Genomic DNA, 24,836 nt, shown 5'->3' with positions numbered 1-24,836 from the left:
AAGAAAGGAAGTGAAAAACCATTTAAACTAAACAAATCACTGATCCAATAAATAAATGAATAACACTCTCCCTCCACTGGGAGAGTAATGGTAACACGCGACAAGCGCCACACAGCCCTATCTGGTGGTTTGGCCCACTGGCCCCGTCTTCTTCCGTCGCAGCAGCTTTAAGGCAATCGGTCTAATTGCTAAACTACTGCAGGTGTGCCTGACCAGTCGGAGGGTGGGGCGGGACCTGGAACAGGACACAGGACAGAGCAGAGGCAAAACATACAAATGTAACACTACATGTACATCTACTTTCCATGTTCTCTTTTTAGACCTGCAGAGGGAGGTCTATGCAAATGCTTCCTTCCTTATATTCACACCATTAACAGCTCTCATATCATTTATGACAGAACAACTGGGACATTTTATAAATCTTAGAAAAAATCATATCACTATAAGTGTAGAAAATATGATTTACTGGGGTTTATTCTTTATCGTCACTATTCATGGTAAGATAGTAAATCTGCTTAAACACACAAAACAAACTCTTTTGTAAATATCTAACCTGCAAAATGAGTTGGATGATGATCACCATTTCTTTACTTACAGGAGTTTGGAGTGAGATCAAACTGGACCAGACTCTCTCTGAGGTGAAAAGACCTGGAGAGAAAGTGAAGATGTCATGTATCATATCTGGTTATAGCATGACAAGCTACAATATTCACTGGATAAGACAGAGGCCAGGGAAAGCTCTGGAGTGGATTGGGAGGATGAACACAGGTTCAAACTCTGCTATCTATGGCAGCTCCTTTCAAAGTCGTTTCATCATGACTGAAGATGTACCCAGCAGCACTCAGTACCTCGAGGTCAACAGCCTGACAGCAGAAGATTCTGCTGTTTACTTCTGTGCTCGAAGAGACACAGTGACTGAAGACAGTGGAGCAGCTGCACAAAAACCTCCAGACAACAAACAGCAGTGTGATCTCAATGATATCTGTCTTTCACCACCTACAAAAGAACTTTCATACATCCACATTATAGTTCTATACTGTAAACAAACAAACAGTAATAGACGGAGTTCCTTCAAGTGTTAAATCCTATTAAATTGACAATGTCATATTCAGAAGTAGAAACCATAAATTAAAGGATTTTAGTTTGAAAAGAGGAACAAGCTGAAAACATTTCATCAGACAGAAAGCTTGACAGAATATAGTTACAATGGTAAAATGTCCACAATCCAAAACATATTTTTAAAAATGCAATATAATTCAGAAATATAGCAGATGCTGGTGATCACAATAAAACTGTGGACTATTTGTATTATTGTAAATGTTCTCATGTGCTGCCCATTATGCTCAAAGTGTGAGAAACAGAGCCTTCATAACAAGATAATTTATACTTTAACTTGTTAAGATTAATATGGTTGTGTTTTTACTGAAAACAACAAAATACTGATTTTATATATATTATAACATGCTAGCCAAACAAAACAGCTGACTTGGAGGGTTGACTCTTAAACATTAATTCCCCAGTTTCATATATCCAGTCCAGCTCCAGTTACAAAAGATTAAATTTTTTAACAGGTGTAAAGTGTGAACAGTTGACACAGCCAGCCTCTGTGACTGTGCAGCCAGGTCAACGTCTGACCATCACCTGTCAGGTCTCTTATTCTGTTAGCGACTACTACACAGCTTGGATCAGACAGCCTGCAGGGAAAGGACTGGAGTGGATTGGAATGAAACATACTTCAGCTTCATATTACAAAGATTCACTGAAGAACAAGTTCAGTATCGACTTAGACTCTTCCAGTAACACAGTGACTCTTAACGGACAGAATGTGCAGCCTGAAGACTCTGCTGTGTATTACTGTGCCAGAGAGACACAATAACACGAACCATCAGTAGACCTGAACAAAAACCCCTCAGTGCCTGAACACTTGTAACATGAAGCCACCAGAGGAGGAGCCCTCAGACCACTAATGATTTCAACACCAGTTCACTGTTACAGTGAAGAAACACTTATTATTAAGATCAGGCTGTTTCTCTCATTTGCTGACCTGAAGAAGGTCATCCAGGCTGTCATCAAATATCATTGCAACATATCTCTTCCAATTTTGATTTAATTTACATTCAAGACACATCATGAATTCATGTCACATGAATTTGATCCTCATATTTGATCCCTCATTGCAAACAGAGAACTTGTAACAGTAGATTTGTCATAATGAACTTATTGAAATTAATTCCCCTCTGAGCAGCTTACAAGAAGAATTGATTTTCTAAAGGCTGTGTACTGAAATAAAGTATCAGAAGCTAAATTTACTAAAGGGCCCTGTTCACAGTGTTATATACCATATATCAAATCTATTATACAAATAAGCCCCTCCCTTACAAACTGCCAATGCAAATCCAGAGCTTTCAGAGGGTTTACTTCTGCAGCATCTGAGTTCACATCTTCAGTCTCAAGATGATGGACAAACTGTCTGTACTGCTGACAGCACTCTGTCTGCCCTGTACGTTGCTTCATGCTGGAATACTGATCAGAGAATGCACACATTTAATGTTTAATGCTGTTTATTTCTCTCGTTCTCACTTGTGTCTTTTGACCTCTGTTTCTTTGGTAGGTTTGAATGGCCAGGCTCTCGAGTCCATTCCCTCCACTTCAGTGTTGAAGAAGCCTCAAGAAGCCCTCAGTCTTTCCTGCAGGGGAACTGGATTTGATTTCAGTCAGTCTGGAATGCACTGGATCAGACAGCCTGCAGGGAAAGCACTGGAATGGATGGGGCTCATTTACTATGATGCAAGTAAAACAATGTATGCCAGCAGTGTGCAAGGACGAATAGAAATCACCAGAGATAATAGCAACAGCATGGTGTATCTGAGACTGTCCAACCTAAAGCCAGAGGACTCTGCTGTGTACTACTGTTCAGGAGCCACAATCATCTAAGTGAGCAAATAAGCTTTCCAAAAACCTCAAACAACTCGCTTTTACAGTCACCAAAAGGGGGCAGCAGGAGATCTTCAAACCAGTGTGGCATCGTACCTACACATACAGAGAAACAAACAATGTGAAAGCACCAGCTGAGGCTGTGGTTTGTCACTTCCTCTTTTTTATGGTTTTATGTACTTATCTACCACAATGCACTGGTTAATAATATTCCCATCTTTTAATCTATAAGGCAGGAGTGAAACATTTTCTCTTATATTTCAATAATTAAAGGTCCCATATTGTGGAAAGTGAGATTTCCATTTCTTGTGTGATTATAAAGCAGGTAGGTGCTGTATAAATACTGTGAAAGTATCAAAAAGCTCATTCCACAGAGAAATGCACACAGCCAGTATTCAGAAACTGTGCCTTTAAACAAACTGTCAGAACTTCCTTAAGGTTGTGACTGAACTATACAGTCACCACCATCAGCCATGCTCCCAGTAAGTGAGTATGTGTTGGACAGTTACTCCCTGATGGACAGAGAATTAAATAAAATGAGATTTTAAGGCACCAAAAAAAGTTATTTTACTGTTACAAATACAGATAAAACATAGTCACATAAGAGTTCATAAATCGAATTTTCTGGTTTTATGTTCCAGTCCTCTACTTTACATTAATTCATTTTTAAAATTGTGCCATCATATATTATTCGTTTCTCAGAGACAGTTTCTGGTTTTAATTCATGTTATTGAAAAATTATTAAAAAAAATAATGTTTCAACTTTTGAAGACAATTCAAATTAAACAAGTATTACATTCATATTTGTCTGCATCATATTTATTTGGCTGATGTAACAACTCCTATATTATCGTTTCTCAAGTGCAACAAACTAAAGACCAAACTCTGTCCTCACTGTGAGGACGAGTCAATGCAGAACGTAGTTGTCTTCCACCTTTAATTATCTGACTGCAGACAGTGACAAAGCTTTTAGTTTTTACTGCAACTTTTGTTTTACACAAGGTAACAGAGTTTATATGTCTGCCTGGGCAATTTATTTCTTTAGACTGAAAACTGTTCTCAGCAGTTTTAAAAAAAGAAATAAAAACAAAATAAAAATAATTGAAAAAGTGAAAGGAATACAACATGGTTCATTATAATATAGAAACATAATATCTAACATACAGCGGATTTTACAAAACATGTCCTCTCAGTCTGCCTCAAAATAATAAATTATGGAATTAGTTACATGTAATTCCTGTATTTAATGCTAATTAATATTCTTAAATGTATTATCACTATTATTGATACCCAGGTTTTGCACAAATTATACTGAAACATGCAAGAGGGACTCTTGGAGGAATGACTAATGTACAGTAAACATTCATTCTGCAGTTTCACCAAACATCAACTGAGATCCAAGTCAAATCCAGTTCCACACTGTGAGGAGGAGTCAATGCAAAACTCAGATGTCTTCCACCTCTACTTATCTGACTGCAGAGAGGATGACAGAGAACAGTGGACACACAGTTTAACATGATGGACTATAGGACAGGACTGCTGCTGTTAACTATCTGCTGGGCAGGTGAACATCTTCACTGATCTTTAGTTGAAGTTGTTTTCAAAATGCTTCCAGCTTAAAGCATCTGACCACTGTATATTTGTTTTATCGTTTACTATCTCCAGAGACAACAGCAGACAGCAGCTGTATCTGCAGATGAACAGTCTGAAGACTGAAGATACTGCTGTTTATCATTGTGCTCGAGAGCCACAGTGACACAGTAAGGAGCAACGCTGTACAAAAACCTCCAGTACTTAACTTTACTGGGCTTTATTCTTTTGTCGTTGTTGTTTTGAAAACTGAAAGATTATTCCTTAGCACCAACATAAATCATAAAAAAATAAAACATTTTATAATCAGTTCTTCACAAAACAGCCAAGGGTAGCACAACAATTGGTTGAAATCGTCCAAAAATGAATCAAATAAATATTACATGTACACATTTCAGGTATATTAACCCTCAACCGAACATATCAGGAATACTGACTGGGGTCCCTGGGAGCCAAGAATAAACCACTAAAAGAGACAACCAGAAAAATGTTAACTTTCTTTTGAAAACATTAGTTATGCAGTTAATGTCATCTGAAAAGAAACAGATGATTATTATTTTGGGAAAGCTACAGTTAACTGGCATATTGGGTATTACTAAAGTGATACTTTAAATCAGAACCCATGGCACAAATTAAGTTTATTAAAAATAACATAAAATAACATAAATACATACAATGAATAATAAAGTCAATAAATAAAAATTGATTAACAAAATCATGACAAATTGGAATAATAGAATAAAGCTTGTTATATAACAACAATTTTACCTCTTGGATCAGTGGGATTTAAGGTTAATGTTTATATGATTTGGTTAAGTCACAATTATGAGAGTGAAAAATAATGTGGCAGTTCCCGTTATAAAAACACTCGATGGCAGTCAGTGTCAAGTTTCTCTCTCCTCTGTCACTATAAGGATACTCTCATATCTGCTTATCTCACTGATCTCAACTGACTGACACTCAAACGCTGGACTGAACTAGAGTTTTATACTCACACCCTTTGATAAACAGCTGGAAGACTGAAGGAGCGACTGTTTATTCATTCAGGCGTGAAATGTTGTTCTTATATCATGACACAAATGACATCATAAACGACCAATGTGTGGGATTTAGTGGCATCTCAGGTAAGAAAAACACAACAATTCTTATTTTCAGGTGATTATACACAAATAAAAACACACCTATGGATATTATATTCCATTTCTGCCAAAAGATCCTTCTAAATGTTAAACACTTGACCTTTGAAAAAAGTTTTAATATTAATGAAGATTTATAATCAGTAGCAATATTTGATTATTTGTATATTGCATTGGACAGAGGCATTCATACATTTATTCAAATGTTACAAAAAGACTTACAGTAAAACAAGGATAATGATAACATTAGGTTAAATAATAGAAGGAAATATACTTAATACTTAATATAAAAAAAACACGCTCAGTCAGGAGAAAGCCAAAATATCAAAATAAGTTTTTAGGAGACAGTTCACGCTGAAGTGAAGACACTGAGAAAAGGAGAAAGACTGAACATCTTTATTGTTGGTGTTTCTGTTTCTCTCTCAGAGTCCAGCACTCCTCCTTCTCTCACAGATTTAGTCTTTATGTATCAACACTGTAACTCCAAAATGTCTGACTGGTAAAATGCAAATTCACACACTGATACACAATCCCCACCCATTCTGGCTGCACAATATATATCCTTCATAATAACCTTTGCAGTTGCAGACTCAGCCAAGTTCCCACCATGACAGCTGTACAAAGTCTCTTCCTCTTGGCTCTCATTTCAGGTGAGTGAAGTCGGTATGCAGCTGAGGAGAAAATGAGCTTTGGATGTCTGCTGGCCCCCCCTCATCTAAACTCTGTGTCTCTTTCAGTTGCTCAGGGTCAGTCCCTCACCTCCTCAGAGGCAGTGGTCAGCAGAGCTGGAGAACCAGTCACTCTGTCCTGTAAAGTGGAAGGACTCACTCTGGCTTGGCTGCACTGGATTCGTCAGAAACCAGGGAAAGGACTGGAATGGATCAGACGCATTGATAGCGGAACTGGCACAATATTTGCCCAAAGTCTCCAAGGCCAGTTTTCCATCACCAAAGACACCTCCAAAAACCTTGTGTCCTTAGAGGTGAGGAGTCTGAAACAAGAAGACTCTGCAGTTTATTATTGTGCACGAGAGCCACAGTGACACACCAGACTGCAACGCTGCACAAACACTGAACAACACTGATCCCTGTGTGAGAAGCACTGAAGCATGTCAGCCCTTTGACAACAGTTTACCACTAAATGACTGATTATTACTGAAATATATTTATTAAATAAAAAAAACATTTGTCAGTGTTTATCATGACTCACAGCAACGTCTGCTTTTTATAATCAGACAACCTTCCTGTAATTAGCATTAATTAAAGTACAAAACTTAAAAGGCACTGTATTCATTCACACATTGATACAACCTACATCAACTTCATGAGACCTATATAAATCCAAATATGAGTGACAGGCTACATATTTGTTTTCTTCATGATATTATAAAGGATGTTGCTCAAATCATTATTTAACACTACATTGCCAATGTCATATTCATAAGGACAAATCATAAATTATTTTTTGTTAAATTTAGTTTGAAAAGAGAAAGAAGCTGTAAAACATTAGATCAGAAAATAAAATAAAATCAGTTTTCACTTGGTTGAATACTTTAAACTATTGATCAGTATAAACATTTCTCCACATAAATTACTGTACATATTCCTCTTTAGCTGATATGTTATATCTATAGTTATTATAGTTGATTTTTGTTCCTTCTATCACCACATCAACTAACTATATTTGTATATTATGTGATTGAATTTTCTCCTCCCTGTGAGGAGGAGTCAATGCAAAACTCAGATGTCTTCCACCTCTACTTATCTGACTGCAGAGAGGATGACAGAGAACAGTGGACACACAGTTTAACATGATGGACTATAGGACAGGACTGCTGCTGTTAACTATCTGCTGGGCAGGTGAACATCTTCACCGATCTTTAGCTGAAGTTGTTTTCAAAATGCTTCCAGCTTAAAGCAACTGACCACTGCATTTTTTTTTTATCTTGACAGGTGTTGATGGTCAGACTCAGACAGAATCTGAACCAGTGGTTAAAAGACCTGGAGAATCTCACAGATTGACCTGTACAGCCTCTGGATTCACATTCAGCAGCTACTATATGAACTGGGTCAGACAGGCTGCTGGAAAAGGACTGGAGTGGATTGCCTGGATTGATAGTGGTAGTGGTAGCAGCAAATACTACTCTCAGTCAGTTCAAGGCCGGTTTACCATCTCCAGAGACGACAGCAGACAGCAGGTGTATCTGCAGATGAACAGTCTGAAGACTGAAGATTCTGCTGTTTATTATTGTGCTCGAGACTCACAGTGACTGGAGTTGGTTGAGCAGCTGTACAAAATCCTATCTGTCTCTTTCAGCTGCTCAGGGTCAGTCATAGGGTTAGGGTTATGTGTTAATTTAATCCGCTAAATGAAATAATTGTCTTCCTACCTGGCTGCCTGTACAGTGTCTGCCCATTAGCAGAGTTTTCACAAGGGCAGGCAGATATATATATATATATATATATTGCTAAAGCTACAGAGCTAGTCGCACAAGAATGGCAGAAAGTGCAGCCAAAGTTTCTAGTTCCACCTATACCTACAACAGCTTGTACTGCTACACAAAGCAAGGAAAGAGAAACAGAATTTAACAAAAAAGAGGCTACGATCAAATAGAGGTTGCATTAAGCAAGAGGTCAAACCAGAGTCAACACTGCTGTGGCTTTGTAACAATGGGGAGAGCTGAGGGAGTTGGAGGGCCTGAAAAGTGGCTCCATGGTATCTTTATTTCTGTTGGACAGGTAGTTACTTGGTTTGTAGTGACTGGAGTTGGTTGGGCAGCAGTACGTATCTTTATTCATCCCCACTGGACTGAAAAACTGCTATATCTCATAGGATTGTGGGTTTAACTTCCATTAAGTTGAAATTAGTTTCAATTTATTTGTATATATACAGAATGGTACAGAAAATGGATACACATGCTGAAGTTCAAGGAATATAGACACTAGTTTGTACTAAAAACCATACACATACACTTACGCCTGCTCATGTTGAAAATTACATGTGATATCTGTGCTAAACCATAATCCACAATCATTCAATTCAATTCAATTCAATTTTATTTGTATAGCGCCAATTCATAACAGAAGTTATCTCAGGACACTTTTCAAATAGAGCAGGTCTAGACCGAACTCTTTAACATTAATTACAGAGACCCAACAGTACCACCATGAGCAAGCACTTGGCGACAAGGGCAAGGAAAAACTGCCTGTTAAAAGGCAGAAACCTAGGACAGATCCTCCGGCTCTAGGTGGGTGGTCGTCTGTCTCGACCAGTTGGGGTAGAGAGAGAGAGAGAGAGAGAGAGAGAGAGAGAGAGAGAGAGAGAGAGAGGCAGAGAGAGAGAGCGAGAGACAGACAGACAGACAGGTGCACAGCAACAACAGTATTGGCAATGGCAGTCAAGCAGGACCATGGCAGGAGGCTCCACCAGGATCCATGAGAACCTGCGAGACGAGAAAGCACAAGAACTCCGGGGAAGAAGTGGAGTTAGTAACATGCATTAATGGGACATGAATGAGTGCAGAAAGAGAGAGGAAGAGAGTAGCTCAGTGCACCATGGGAAATCCCCCGATAGTCTAGGCCTATAGCAGCATAACTAAGGGATGGTTCAGGACTCACCTGATCCAGCCCTAACTGTAAGCTTTATCAAAGAGGAATGTCTTAAGCCTACTCTTGAATGTGGTGAGGGTGTCTGCCTCCCGAACCACAACTGGAAGCTGGTTCCACAGGAGAGGAGCTTGGTAACTGAAGGCTCTGGCTCCTGTTCTACTTTTAGAGACTATAGGAACCACAAGTAGCCCCGCATTCAGAGAACGTAGTGTTCTAGTGGGGTAATAGGGTACTATGAGCTCTTTAAGATATGAAGGGGCCTGACCATGAAGAGCTTTATAGGTGAGGAGGAGGATTTTAAATTCAATTCTACATTTTATAGGGAGCCAATGCAGAGTAGCTAGTACAGGAGAGATGTGATCTCTTTTTCTAGTTCCTGTCAGTACTCGTGCTGCAGCGTTCTGAATTAATTGGAGCGTTTTAATGGACTTATTGGGGCAACCTGATAATAAAGAGTTGCAGTAATCCAGCCTTGAAGTAACAAATGCATGGATTAGTTTTTCTGCATCTGTCTGTGATAGTATGTGTCTAATTTTTCTAATATTACGTAAATGAAAGAAGGCAGTCCTAGAGGTCTGCTTTATGTGGGAGTTAAATGACAAATCCTGATCAAAGATAACTCCAAGATTCCTGACAGTGGTGCTAGAGGCCAAGTTAATGCCATCTAGAGTGACTATATCTTTAGACAATGAGTCTCTAAGGTTTTTGGGGCCAAGAACAAGAATTTCGTTTTTTTCTGAGTTTAACATCAGAAAATTGCAGGTCATCCAGGATTTTATGTCCTTAAGACATGTTTGTAATTTAGATAATTGATTAATTTCATTGGGTTTGATTGATATAACTGCGTATCATCTGCATAACAGTGAAAGTTAATGGAGTGATTCCTAATAATGTTGCCTAAAGGGAGCATATATAAAGTAAATAGTATTGGTCCAAGTACAGAACCTTGTGGAACTCCATGACTAACTTTAGTATTTATGGAGGATTCATCGTTAACATGTACAAACTGAGAACGATCTGATAAGTATGACTTAAACCAGCTTAGGGCAGTTCCTTTAATGCCAATTTGATGCTCAAGTCTCTGTAAAAGAATATCATGGTCAATGGTGTCAAATGCAGCACTAAGATCTAATAATACAAGTACAGAGACAAGTCCATTGTCAGAAGCAGTCAGAAGGTCATTATTAACTTTAACCAGAGCTGTCTCTGTGCTATGATGAACTCTAAATCCTGACTGAAAATCCTCAAATAAACTATTGTTATGTAGAAAGTCACACAACTCTTTGGCGACTACTTTCTCCAGAATCTTAGAGAGGAAGGGGAGGTTAGAAATCGGTCTATAGTTGGCTAAAACCCCTGGGTCAAGAGTGGACTTTTTAAGAAGGGTTTTAATTACAGCTACTTTAAAGGACTGTGGTACATATCCTGATAATAAAGAAAGATTAATCATATCCAGTAAAGAAGTGCCAATTAAGGGAACAACTTCTTTAAGCAGCCTAGTTGGGATCGGGTCTAATAGACAGGTTGATGGCTTCGATGAAGAAATGATTGAAGTTAACTGATGAAGATCGATAGCAGAAAAACAGTCTAAATATATATCTAAGTTTACATTGACAGAAGTCCCTGAACTTGGAGAGCCACTGATAACTGTTGATGGCAGTTGGTGATTAATTTTTTCTCTAATAGTAATAATTTTATTATAGAAGAAGCTCATGAAGTCATTGCTACTTAAGTTTATGGGGATATGTGGCTCGATAGAGCTGTGACTCTCTGTCAGCCTGGCTACAGTGCTGAAGAGGAACCTAGGGTTGTTCTTATTTTCTTCTATTAGTGCTGAGTAATAGGCTCCTCTGGCATTACGGAGGGCCTTTCTATAGGTTTTAAGATTATCTTGCCAAATTGAGCGATATTCTGATAATTTGGAAGAGCGCCATTTCCTTTCAGATTTTCTAGCTATTTGTTTTAACTGGCGGGTTTGGTGGTTATACCAAGGTGCTAGTCTCCTATGTTTTAATAATTTCCTTTTTATAGGAGCGATAGAGTCTAATGTTGATCGTAGTGAGCCTGTAGCACTATCGACAAGATTATCAATTTCAGAGGGACTAAAGTCATTATAGGACTCTGTTAAATTCAGACATGGCATTGAATTAAACACTGAAGGAATCTCCTCCTTAAATTTAGCTACAGCACTGTCAGATAGACATCTGCTGTAGGAAGTTTTGCCTAATGGCTTATAATCTAATAGTATGAATACAAAAAAGTTACTAAATAATGGTCAGATAGGAAAGGATTATGTGGGAAGACTATTAAATGTTCAATATCAATGCCATATGATAAAACAAGGTCAAGAGTGTGATTAAAACAATGAGTTGGTTTATTTACACTCTGACAGAAGCCAATTGAGTCTATTAATGATATAAATGCATTACTAAGGCTGTCATTGTCAACATCCACATGAATATTAAAATCACCTACAATAATTACTTTATCTGATTTAATGACTAAACTTGATAGAAACTCTGAAAATTCAGATATAAAATCAGAGTACGGTCCAGGAGCACGGTACACTATAACAAATAGAATTGGCTGCAGTGTTTTCCAGTTTGGGTGAGAAAGACTAAGAACAAGGCTTTCAAATGAATTATAATTTAGTTTAGGTTTAGGGTCCATTAAAACGCTCGAATCATATATGGCTGCTACTCCACCTCCTCGGCCTGTGCCTCGAGGAATGTGAGTATTAATATGACTGGGGGGGTGGATTCATTTAGGCTAACATACTCCTTGTGGGACAACCAGGTCTCAATAAGACAAAGTAAATCAATATCATAATCTGATATTAATTCGTTCACTAAAACAGCTTTAGAGGACAGAGACCTGATATTTAACAGCCCACATTTCATTCTCTTATTTTGTGCTACTGAGGAGTTGGTTTTAATTTTTATTAGATTTTTATGTTGAACTCCTCTTGTTTTTATTTCTTTAAATAATTTCGGTGGTCGGGGACAGACACAGTCTCTATGGGGTTTTGGGTGGGTGACTGTTCTAAAGAAAGCGCAGAGAAGTGTGTAAGACAGCAGCTCTGCTTCCTGGTCCTAACTCTGGACTGTCAGGTTTTAGAGATAAACTTCGCCATATTTCTAGATAAGAGAGCCGCTCCATCCAAAGTGGGATGGATGCCGTCTCTCCTAATCAGACCAGGTTTTCCCCAAAAAGGCTTCCAGTTATCAATGAAGCCCACATCGTTTGCTGGACACCACCTCGCCAATCATCAATAATAATCATCCATATTTCCTTTTTCTACAGCTTATTTTACCTGTTGAGTGTATCCCAGCATGTACTAGCAGAGAGGCAAGGACAGGTTTACAGAGTATGGCAGAGCTTCAAACACAACCATCTTTCTGTATTTTAAGGATTCACAAGTTACATTATGTTCAAATGGAAAATAGTTGCAGTCCCTCCTTTAGAACCGTAGAGGGCAGTCAAGGACCGACTGTGTTCTTAATGCTGATCACAATAATGTTAATGTTAATGATACTATCGAACATGAATGTATAATAATGTTATATGTTATAAAGTTTTCATCCAAGTCTGATGGCTTCCTTACCCTGTCAGAACATATGCAATTTAGGTAAAATGGCTATTCCAACTTTTTCATGTGTTATATGTGTGAATGTGTGTGTCTCTAAACATGTTTCAGCCTTGTTCAGTGTGCACTAAGAAAAGCTGAGACCATGAAGAATACAAGTGGTTTGGAAGATGGATACGATCCAAATCATATGTTGCTTTTACTGTCTGTATGTTACATACTGTATGCTCAGAATCTGGCACCAAATGTTGGATCCAGTCGTTTCCATTTATGGTCTGTGTCTTGTCCAACCAGCCTTGAAACTTCAATTAAAAACACATAAGAAGCAAACATTGGGTAAACACTCCTCTAATGAATATCTTTATACAACCAACAAAAAGTATTCCCTCAGTAAGTAGATCAGATCCCTTCAGTCAATAAATATCACTGTTATCCTTTTTATTTTTCAGCACCATGAGGAGGAGTCAATGCAAATTTGGATCTCTTCCATCTTTATTATTTAGCTCACTGCAAACTGGAGACAAAGCAAACCATCATCCAGACACACAACACATTTTTACTATGACTTTAACAGCATGTATACTGTTTCTGATGGTATCACTGATTTCTGGTGAATACACAATTCTGCCCTCTTCTTTTTCTGTGTCAAGGTTTCTGTTTGGCTGTGTTCTGATCAAACTGCTGTTCTCCCCAGGTGTTTGCAGTCAGACTCTGGCCGAGTCTGAACCAGTGGTGAAGAGGCCGGGAGAATCGCACAAACTGACCTGTACATATGCAGGAATATCAGATGACGATGCTGATATCGGCTGGATCAGACAAGCTGAAGGAAAAGGACTGGAGTGGGTTGCCTACATTTCTGCTCCGAGTGGAAGCACTAAAGCTTATTCCACATCAGTCCAGAATCGCTTCACCATCTCCAGAGACAACAACGTGGACCAGGTGTATCTGCAGATGAACAGCCTGACAACTGAAGACTCTGCTGTTTATTATTGTGCTCGACGGCCACAGTGACACAGGAAGCCACAGAGCCGTACAGAAACCACTACAGACAGTCACTGACGGAAAATAAAACCACTTTGTACAAGTTGTTTTTAAAATAACCCCTAATTCAGAGTCCTTGATCAATCTCCCCACACTGAGCTGCTCTCTCATCAGGATGATCATCTCTTCTAGTGAGGCTGAGCAGAAATGTATCTGTAAGAACAATAACATTATCTTAGCCTTTCTTGACTCACTGTAGACTGATGGCTTCCAAATGGACCAAATTTAAAGGAGCTCTAAATTAAACATTCATCATTCCTTTGATCTTTCAATTTGTATTTATCAGCGTGATAACACCATTAATTCATTCATTAATTAATTAATGTCATTAGTTATATCATATTTGTCATTGATTCTCTCAATCTGCTTTTCCCTGGGAAATTTAAAATGTTTTCTTAAATATCGTATACTTATACTTAGAAAATACTGTTGTTGAATAAACAATAGCTTTTTAAAAATTAATATAACAGATTTTGAAGACAGCTTAATCCTACATTAAAGTCCATTTAATCGGTTGGTGTTGCATTAAAAAAAGAAAATTTAAATGAAAAGAAATAACCTAAAAACACTGATAAACTGGTTGAAAAACAAAGTTAGACACAATATTTCTAATTGGAATATGAGGTAACTATTGTGTTTAGAATTTTTAATGAGCAGATAAATGTTAGTTAATTAGTAGTTTAATGTAACACAGCACAGATGCAAATGTTATCTTTGAGTAAATCTTTCTTTCTTAAAAATACTGTTTTTACATAAAGCATTCTCTCTACCTTGCCTGGTCTCTCGAGACGACACAGTGTTTACATCTTCAACTGATTTAAATAAAAGATTATTCAATATGCAAATAAGGGTTACTTATAAGGAAGTGAAGTGTGTGTGTGTGTGTGTGTGTGTGTGTGTGTGTGTGTGTGTGTCAGTGAGAGGACAGAAGAGCTCACATCAGTTCAGCTGCAACATCAACATGTTCTCTGTAGCTCTGATACTGCTGCTGGCAGCTGGATCCTGTGAGGAGCTTTCAGTGGATTCACACTAATAAACACATTAGAAACACTGAATAGTCAGATGAATGATGGAGATAATGTTGATTTCTGTTTCCACAGGTGTGAACAGTATTGATCTCATCCAGTCAGACTCAATGGTTGTGCAGCCTGGACAGTCCTTCACCATCACCTGTCAGGTCTCTGGTTATTCTTTGACTGATAACAGCTATGCAACAGTTTGGATCAGACAGTGTGAAGGAAAACCAATGCAATGGATTTGGCATCGGTGGGGTGTAGGTAGCTTTTCTCAAAACAATGCTCTGAAGAACAAGTTCCTTTACAAAACACACATTACTACTAGCTCTGTGACTCTAACAGGACAGAATGTGCAGCCTGAGGACACAGCTGTGTATTACTGTGTACGTTACCCCACAGTGATACAAACCACCAACAGACCTGCACAAATGCCTAGAAACATATGTGGCCAACCGGTAACACATTCTAATAGAAGAATTGATCACTGAATTCAATTTCACACCATTTTCATTCCATTTTACAAAAATAACAATAATATTAATTCATATTTATAAATATTATCTACCTTAATTTATTTGTATTGTATTTGCCATTTTTCTACAGTAGCCCCAAACGGACATGGCAAACACTGGCCGTATACAGGGCCTTTTGCATTTTTTGCACGTTTCACGGCCACCGTATAAAATAAAGTAAAAAGGAGAAACTCAAAGTATTGATTTTTTGTTAAATCTCCTCTGAGTTCGACAAATAAAAATAAAAATATCACCAGTCCAGTCTAGTTCTCTCCTTCCTGTGAGGAGGAGTCAATGCAAAACTCAGATGTCTTCCACCTCTACTTATCTGACTGCAGAGAGGATGACAGAGAACAGTGGACACACAGTTTAACATGATGGACTATAGGACAGGACTGCTGCTGTTAACTATCTGCTGGGCAGGTGAACATCTTCACTGATCTTGATTTGACATATTTTCATTTTTACTACCAGTGTAACACATAACATACATCTTTCTTTGTTTGACAGGTGTTGATGGTCAGACTCTGACAGAATCTGAACCAGTGGTTAAAAGGCCTGGAGAATCTCGAACTGGGTCAGACAGGCTCCTCCTTGCCTGGGTTGAATATGATAATGACAGAAACGCTACTCTCAGTCAGTTCAAGGCCGGTTTACCATCTCCAGAGACAACAGCAGACAGCAGGTGTATCTGCAGATGAAAAGTCTGAAGACTGAAGATTCTGCTGTTTATTATTGTGCTCGAGACTGACAGTGACTAGAGTTGGTTGAGCAGCTACACAAAATCCTATAGTACTCATCTTGAAGTACTTTTGTATTAATATTATATGTTGATATTTTTTATATTCAGTGTTTTACATTACATATATATTTTTATTATATGAATTGACAATTGTCCCTGCATTATACAAAGTCCAGAAAAGTGTTACTTATATTTAATTACTGAATATTAAACGCATCCAAAATACGCAATACATCACTTGTTGATATTACGGACAACAACAGCAAATCAAGACTCAATAATGTCAGTAAATCACGTGGAACATAAAGTGAGTCAGAATATGAGAGTGAAAATAATGTTGAGTTTCTTAAAATCACAAGAGGGCAACTTTCTCTCTCCTCTGATACTAAAAGGAGACACTCAGATCTGGTAAAGACCTGAAGATGAACAGCAGGAAGCCTGAAGGAGCTGCTGTGTGTTCTTGTGCTTGTGAGACTGATTGAAGATGGATGAACAACTAATCCTGCAGTAACAAACATTTTCTGGGATTTTTAAGCAAAAACTCTTTTCTCATCCTCAGTGGGCTGATAGACCCTGCACTGTCTCACAGGATTAATGTCCTCAGGTCCAGTAATTCAAATGATACAACACACACATATTTTATTACCACTTATGTCTGAATGGATTTAAAGTTATATTTCATTAGAAATAATTTGATACAATAAAACATGAATATATTATGTAGTTATTTAGCTTTTCCTGGTCACTAATAAATAAATACAAAATAAATACAATAATAACAATAATATATTAAACAATAATAGTAAACCCAGAACACGAAAATTTGATGAGGACTTATTTCTGACACAACCACACACAGATGAAGGTAAATGTGTTAATAATTAGCCTTCAACATGTTACTTATGAACTACCTTAGTTTTCATCGAAGCTAAATAATTTAGTTTTTTGCATTTTGTCACACAGGTTTCAGTTCCTGAGCAGCTGTATTCCCCTCGAGGCTTTCCAAGTATTTTATGCAAACCTGAAAACCACCAGCATCAGACTATTTACATGATCCTGGCTCCTGCTATTTCTGTTTGCAGCAAATACAGTCAGCAAGTACAGAAAGTGAGCAAATATATGAATAAATAAATGCTGCAGTTACAAAAAGGCTGTGCTTAGGCTTTTAAGTTTATCATGACTGTAATGTAGGATGCAGGCTTGGGGGTTTCCATCTTCTTTTCAAAAGTCACGTTGTTTTGTTGTCTTGTAGAATACACTTGCATCAATACTTCTTATTGGTTTTGTTGATTGTGATTTTGATTGTTTTTCTCTTGTCTTTATTTGTATAGTTGGTAAGGTAATCCAAAGTTAGTCAAGTCAAGTAGTCAAGTTACATTACTTTAATATTGTGATAATTGGGCTAGGTTACTGGCTACATTTTTACAGGTAATCAGTAATTATATTGGATTACATTTTTAAAGTAACCCCCCAACCCTGGTAGGGGGTGCTGACAGTAAATAAATGATCTCAGGGAAACAGAAAACATGATAAACATGTCGTATAGAAAACAACATTATTGGTGATTGTTCTTTTTGTTTCCATGGGTGCACATCATCGTTCTTACATTAATGTATAAGTTCTGCATCATTATTAATGTTAAAATTAGCATTAACCCTTGTGTAATGTTCATATTGTTGTTACTCAGCCAGTGTTTGTGGGTCTGATGGACCCGTTGCATTTTGTGGCTTTTAATGCCTCACAATCAAACACTTTTATGTTAAAATACTGAACAGATGTTTACCTTATCCCAATTACAAGCAGTATAAACAATATATATGGTTAATATTTGCCCTTTACCTTTGTTAGGTCACATTGCAACATTGTTTGTCAACACTGTCTGCTCTCATTTTCTCGCACATTTGACCCTCTGATGTTCTGTGTACCTACACTCTGTCCTCCTCCTGTCTAGGCCTGCTGTGTGTGTGTGTGGGTGTGTGTGGGTGTGTGGGTGGGTGTGTGGGTGTGTGGGTGTGTGGGTGGGTGCGTGTGGTACACAGAACATCAATTTCCACACTTCTATTAGCCCCGGGTCCAGTGGACCCGGACATCTTATATGTAATAGAAATGTGTAGGGGGGGTGTATGGTGTGTGGTCATTAAATATGTATTCTGATATATGTTCTTCACAGAAAATGAGCCAAAGTCAGTGAGTCTCAGTTTGAAAAATTAATTAATTGTATCATTTTTCTTTTAATAAAAAATGAAAACGGGTCCCACAGACCCGAACACCACACAAGGGTTAATAAAGATCCTTATCATTGTTTGCAAGTGTACAAAAAATTACAAAATGTTTCAATATTGACTTGTTTAGATTTAGACAGTAATAGTTTACAGTAAAAGCAAAGAGACATTTTCAAAATGTTAAATGAAATTAAAATACCATATGTAAAGCAGAGGTGATTTCCAGGCATGTTTTCACTCTGCAGATATAATAACAGTCAACAGACTCTTCTATTGGCTCCAGTTAGACCAACATTGATGCTTCATATGTTTGATTCTATGCAAACTCAGTGACCTTCCTTGTTACTCAGCTATAAAAACTTCCCATCAGGCTGTCAGTGGAGTTCACAGCACGTTAGTTTCAACATAAACCATGTTCTCTGTAACTCTGCTGCTGCTGTTGGCAGCTGGATGTGAGTCTCTCTGGATTTGTCAAAGTCAACAGTTCTTCTTTTGCAGTATAACTTGATCATTTGTTACAAAACATTTTCTTTTTTAACAGGTGTAAAGTGTGAACAGTTGACACAGCCAGCCTCTGTGACTGTGCAGCCAGGTCAACGTCTGACCATCACCTGTCAAGTCTCTTATTCCCTGGGCTACTTCACAGCTTGGATCAGACAGCCTGCAGGGAAAGGACTGGAGTGGATTGGAATGAAACATACTTCAGCTTCATATTACAAAGATTCACTGAAGAACAAGTTCAGTATTGACTTAGACTCTTCCAGTAACACAGTGACTCTAAACGGACAGAATGTGCAGCCTGAAGACTCTGCTGTGTATTACTGTGCCAGAGAGACACAATAACACAAACCATCAGTAGACCTGAACAAAAACCCCTCAGTGCCTGAACACTTGTAACATGAAGCCACCAGAGGAGGAGCCCTCAGACCACTAATGATTTCAACACCAGTTCACTGTTACAGTGAAGAGAGAAACAGACATGATAAGAATTGAAAAAGGTAAAGAAATAAAAGATGGTTCATTATAATATAGAATAATAAAATCAAACATACAGTGGAGGAATTTTACAAAACATGTTTTGTCTGTCTGTCTCAGAAATATAAATTATGGAATTTCTTCATATTGACTGAAAAATATGGGTATTCATGGCATCCATGTACTGGATGTTATTCCTGTTTAATGTTCAATTAATATTCTCAAATGTATTCTTCACTATTATTGCTACTCAGGTTTTCGTTCCACAGAAATCTTGAAAATGGTATGACTTATGAACACTTGGAAGGCATTTTCTTGTGAGAAATTCAGCATTGTAACATAATGAACAACATTTGTTCGTGTGTTTTTTGATATTTCTTTATATTAAAATGTAATTAAAATTACTCACTTTAGGTGTATGGTAAAACTGATAAACTATTGTCGAGGTCTTCACATGATGCAGACTGTGGTCTATAATGTGGTCTTTAATAAGGGTCAACCAACTTAAATAATGTGTTTCTCAACCTGTTGCACAAATTATACTGAAACATGCAAGAGGGACTCTTGGAGGAATGACTAATGTACAGTAAACATTCATTCTGCAGTTTCACCAAACATCAACTGAGATCCAAGTCAAATCCAGTTCCACACTGTGAGGAGGAGTCAATGCAAAACTCAGATGTCTTCCACCTCTACTTATCTGACTGCAGAGAGGATGACAGAGAACAGTGGACACACAGTTTAACATGATGGACTATAGGACAGGACTGCTGCTGTTAACTATCTGCTGGGCAGGTGAACATCTTCACTGATGTTGATTTGACATATTTCCATTTGTGCTGCCAATGTAACACATAACATGAATATCTTTCTTGGTTTAACAGGTGTTGATGGTCAGACTCTGACAGAATCTGAACCAGTGGTTAAAAGGCCTGGAGAATCTCACAGATTGACCTGTACAGCCTCTGGATTCACATTCAGCAGCTACGAGATGCACTGGGTCAGACAGGCTCCTGGAAAAGGACTGGAGTGGATTGCTTATATCGACAGTGGCAGTGGCAGTAGCAAATACTACTCTCAGTCAGTTCAAGGCCGGTGTACCATCTCCAGAGACAACAGCAGACAGCAGGTGTATCTGCAGATGAACAGTCTGAAGACTGAAGATTCTGCTGTTTATTATTGTGCTCGAGAGCCACAGTGACTGGAGTTGGTTGAGCAGCTGTACAAAATCCTACAGTACTCATCTTTACCACAATTATTCCAATAAAAATGAAATTATTATAATTAATTTAATAATATAATGAATGTGATCTTATCGCATTAATATACATTTCAGTATGATAACTCATGTTTGAAATGGTTATTACAGCAGTATAGCACAGTTAGATTTTGGACTCTCAATGAGATATTGGGGAGTGATGAGCAAAAACCTTAAAGCCCCAGCTTTAAGGTTCTGCTTGGTGGATGCAGGTGGATGCTGAGGTGGTGGTGGGGCTTACAGAGCAGCAGGCAGCAATAGCGTACACTAAGTAAATAAAAGGAAACCAATCAGTAAATCAATTAATCTTACAATTTTTAATGATTTAGGGAATTCTGAATTAAAAACCAAAGAAAGTGGAGCCAATATGTAACTCATTTGAGTCAAATTTTATTTGAACAAATCTTCTGGGTCATTTAAAAGAAATAAAAGTCAGAATTGTAATTTAATGATGTCTTTGGCTCGTGGTCAGGTTGTTTAAATGCTGTTTGAGTTTTGTACAAACCCTAGAATTTCACTATAAAAAAATATATTAAAAAATGTGATGTTGATGTTATGGTGATGTTTAATATTGATTCAAGGCTTTGAGAAGCCTCAGTGTAACAATAATTCAAACTGAGGTTGAAAAAAGGTTCCAGATGTTAATTACACATCAGCAGTTTTGGCAAAATAAATCTTAAAACGTGGATTCAGACTCCAACATGAACATCAGTGAGATATTAAACCTGAAATTACAAGTTGATTACAATTCAATGCAGTTACTCCTTCTCTTCCTTTGAGGTTCCTTTCTTCTCTTCCTTTCTACGCGGTTGAACAGACCTACAAACAGCCAATAAATGAGACAAATACCCAGCATCCTTCATCACATTATATGCTGACAGGTCAGGTCAACGGTATTATATAATTTTCCTTATTTGTTCATTGTTCTCTTTTTAAGTTCCTGTTTTTGGATGTGATATTGTATCCTATGTGGATGGACAATCAGCTATATTAAAAAACTAACAAATAATAAATGATATAATGAAATGAAACTCTAACAGAGAGGCTGTAAATGAGCCCCTCCCTCCACATGATATCCTGATGCAAATCTTCAGTCTGTGCAGTGTACTTCTGTCCTGCTGACTGCTCTTGTACTTTGTGTGGAGCATCAGAGGTCACATCTCCAGCCTCAGGATGATGAACATACTCACTCTTCTGCTGGTTGCTCTCTCTCTCTGCCCTGTGAGTTCTCCTGCTTCTTGCTGTTTTATCTTTTATCAGACAACATGGACTGATGGTCAGTCAGTGATACCAGAAAACTTCCTAGATGACTGTCTCACTTTCTTCTGTGGTTCCTCTCTCCTTTCATCTCATCAGGTTGTACAGGTCAGAGTATGGAGTCCATTCCTTCCAGTTCAGTAATGAAAAAGCCTGGAGAGACTGTCAGTCTGTCCTGTAGGGGATCTGGCTTCACATTTAGCTGCTGCAGTATGAGCTGGATCAGACAACCTGCAGGAAAAGGACTGGAATGGATAGGACGTGTTTACAGCGATGCAAGTAGAACAGATTATGCTAGCAGTGTGCAAGGACGAATAGAAATCACCAGAGATAATAGCAACAGCATGGTGTATCTGAGACTGTCCAACTTAAAGCCAGAGGACTCTGCTGTGTATAACTGTGCCAGAGACTCACAGTGGTTAAAGGAAGCAGAGAGGCTTTACAAAAACTCCACAGAACATTTGTTTACAAAGACCAACAGGTGGCAGCAGAAGATATAAAGTCAGACTGGAGAGTCTAACAAACACATACACACTATGAAAACAACAGCTGATGTTGTGTTATGTGACTTCCTGTTTCTTAATGTTACATTTAACATATTGTTTTCTATACAATAATATTGGTTAATAATGATCCCATTATATTATCATTATATTTTGACCAGCAGGTGTTGAGAATGTATTTGGGCATTAATGCTATAATGAATGATATATCCAGTATATGGATGTACTACTAAATGCTGCAGAACAATATAAATAAATAATAAATACAATTGGTATAAACATCAGGTCAAATAACTTGATGGACATTATTATCATTAAAAATGATCATTATAATATTAAATGATCTAAATCATGTTTTTTCAGAGATGTGAAGTCAATAGTGAATCAATAGTCTATAGTGTGTTTGTCAGAGATGAAGAAAAGAGAATAAGTTCTACCTTCTGTCTGTGTGAGATGAGAACAAATGCCTGAAGTTTACATACTATTTACATGATCCTTGCAGTCACTGTATTTCTGTTTGCAGTGAATACAATATGTGAGCGACTAAATACATAAACTAATGCTGCAGTAAAACGCTGTGGTCATACTTTAATTTTCAATTTTCAATTCAATTCAATTCAATTTTATTTGTATAGCGCCAATTCATAACAGAAGTTATCTCAGGACACTTTTCAAATAGAGCAGGTCTAGACCGAACTCTTTAAAACATTAATTACAGAGACCCAACAGTACCACCATGAGCAAGCACTTGGCGACAAGGGCAAGGAAAAACTGCCTATTAAAAGGCAGAAACCTAAGACAGATCCTCCGGCTCTAGGTGGGTGGTCGTCTGTCTCGACCAGTTGGGGTGAGAGAGAGAGAGAGAGAGAGAGAGAGAGAGAGAGAGAGAGAGAGAGAGAGAGAGGCAGAGAGAGAGCGAGAGACAGACAGACAGACAGGTGCACAGCAACAACAGTATTGGCAATGGCAATCTAGCAGGACCATGGCAGGAGGCTCCACCAGGATCGACAAGAACCTGCAAGACGAGAAAGCACAAGAACTCCGGGGAAGAAGTGAAGTAAGTAACATGCATTAATGGGACATGAATGAGTGCAGAAAGAGAGAGGAAGGGAGGAGCTCAGTGCACCATGGGAAATCCCCGATAGTCTAGGCCTATAGCAGCATAACTAAGGGATGGTTCAGGACTCACCTGATCCAGCCCTAACTATAAGCTTTATCAAAGAGGAATGTCTTAAGCCTACTCTTGAATGTGGTGAGGGTGTCTGCCTCCCAAACCACAAATGGAAGCTGGTTCCACAGGAGAGGAGCTTGGTAACTGAAGGTTCTGGCTCCTGTTCTACTTTTAGAGACTATAGGAACCACAAGTAGCCCAGCATTCAGAGAATGTAGTGTTCTAGAGGGGTAATAGGGTACTATGAGCTCTTTAAGATATGAAGGGGCCTGACCATGAAGAGCTTTATAGGTGAGGGAGGAGGATTTTAAATTCTATTCTACATTTTACAGGGGAGCCAATGCAGAGAAGCTAGTACAGGAGAGATGTGATCTCTTTTTCTAGTTCCTGTCAGTACTCGTGCTACAGCGTTCTGAATTAATTGGAGCGTTTTAATGGATTTATTGGGGCAACCTGATAATAAAGCGTTGCAGTAATCCAGCCTTGAAGTAACAAATGCATGGATTATTTTTTCTGCATCTGTCTGTGATAGTATGTGTCTAATTTTTGTAATATTACGTAAATGAAAGAAGGCGGTCCTAGAGGTCTGCTTTATGTGGGAGTTAAATGACAAATCCTGATCAAAGATCACTCCAAGATTCCCGACAGTGGTGCTCGAGGCCAAGTTAATGCCATCTAGAGTAACTATATCTTTAGACAGTGAGTCTCTAAGGTTTTTGGGGCCAAGAACAAGAATTTCGTTTTTTTCTGAGTTTAACATCAGAAAATTGCATTTAATCAGGAATGTGGTGTCATATTCAAAGTCTGTTGTAATTAATTGAACACATTGAACACACTGTAAACATGGCTCATAGAAAGCAACATTCTGGTTGCTCTTTTGTTTCATTGCGTGCACATCAGCATTGTTATTGCAATACTGATTTTATTGAATATGTTTTCCATTATCCATAATTTATGTTTACATTAAGAATAGCAATGATGATCAATATAGTTGTTGCAGTTATACAAACTGACATGTTTTAATATTGAAATGTACGATGGCCGACAAGGGCAAAAGCGCTGCAAACGGCAAAACGCTGCAAACACGGGAATGATGTAAAACCAAAAACACACAAACATATTTTTCTGTTGCATTTGTTTTATGTGTTTGTGTGTTTTTGGTTTTACATCATTCCTGTGTTTGCAGCGTTTTGCTGTTTGTGGCCCTTTGCCCTTTTTGGCCACCGTAGAATGTAGCCAATACAATACATTTAGGCATTAATCATTAATACACTTGAAAAGTTTA

The 24,836-nt window shown here is 38.0% G+C and overlaps 3 gene segments (V, D, J or C); all 3 read left to right on the top strand.

Annotated features, from left to right (window-relative positions):
• Positions 1 to 403: 403 nt before the first annotated feature.
• Positions 404 to 24,836, top strand: part of LOC127363875 (Ig heavy chain V region 1-72-like) — a 36,918-nt gene continuing 12,485 nt past the window's right edge. Inside the window, 1 exon segment of the V gene segment in view lies at positions 404 to 497. Coding sequence covers positions 458 to 497 — 40 coding nt within the window.
• LOC127363895 (immunoglobulin heavy variable 3-74-like) lies at positions 6,256 to 6,727 on the top strand. The segment is given in 2 exon segments: positions 6,256 to 6,310; positions 6,398 to 6,727. Coding segments are annotated over 2 exon segments (348 nt in total).
• On the top strand, positions 15,752 to 20,601 carry LOC127363879 (Ig heavy chain V region 914-like). The segment is given in 2 exon segments: positions 15,752 to 15,846; positions 20,247 to 20,601. Coding segments are annotated over 2 exon segments (366 nt in total).

Source organism: Dicentrarchus labrax, unplaced genomic scaffold (assembly GCF_905237075.1).
Source record: "Dicentrarchus labrax unplaced genomic scaffold, dlabrax2021, whole genome shotgun sequence".
Lineage (NCBI taxonomy): Eukaryota > Metazoa > Chordata > Actinopteri > Moronidae > Dicentrarchus > Dicentrarchus labrax.
Note: the sequence above shows the minus strand (reverse complement) of the source record. Positions and strands in the feature narration are given on the sequence as shown.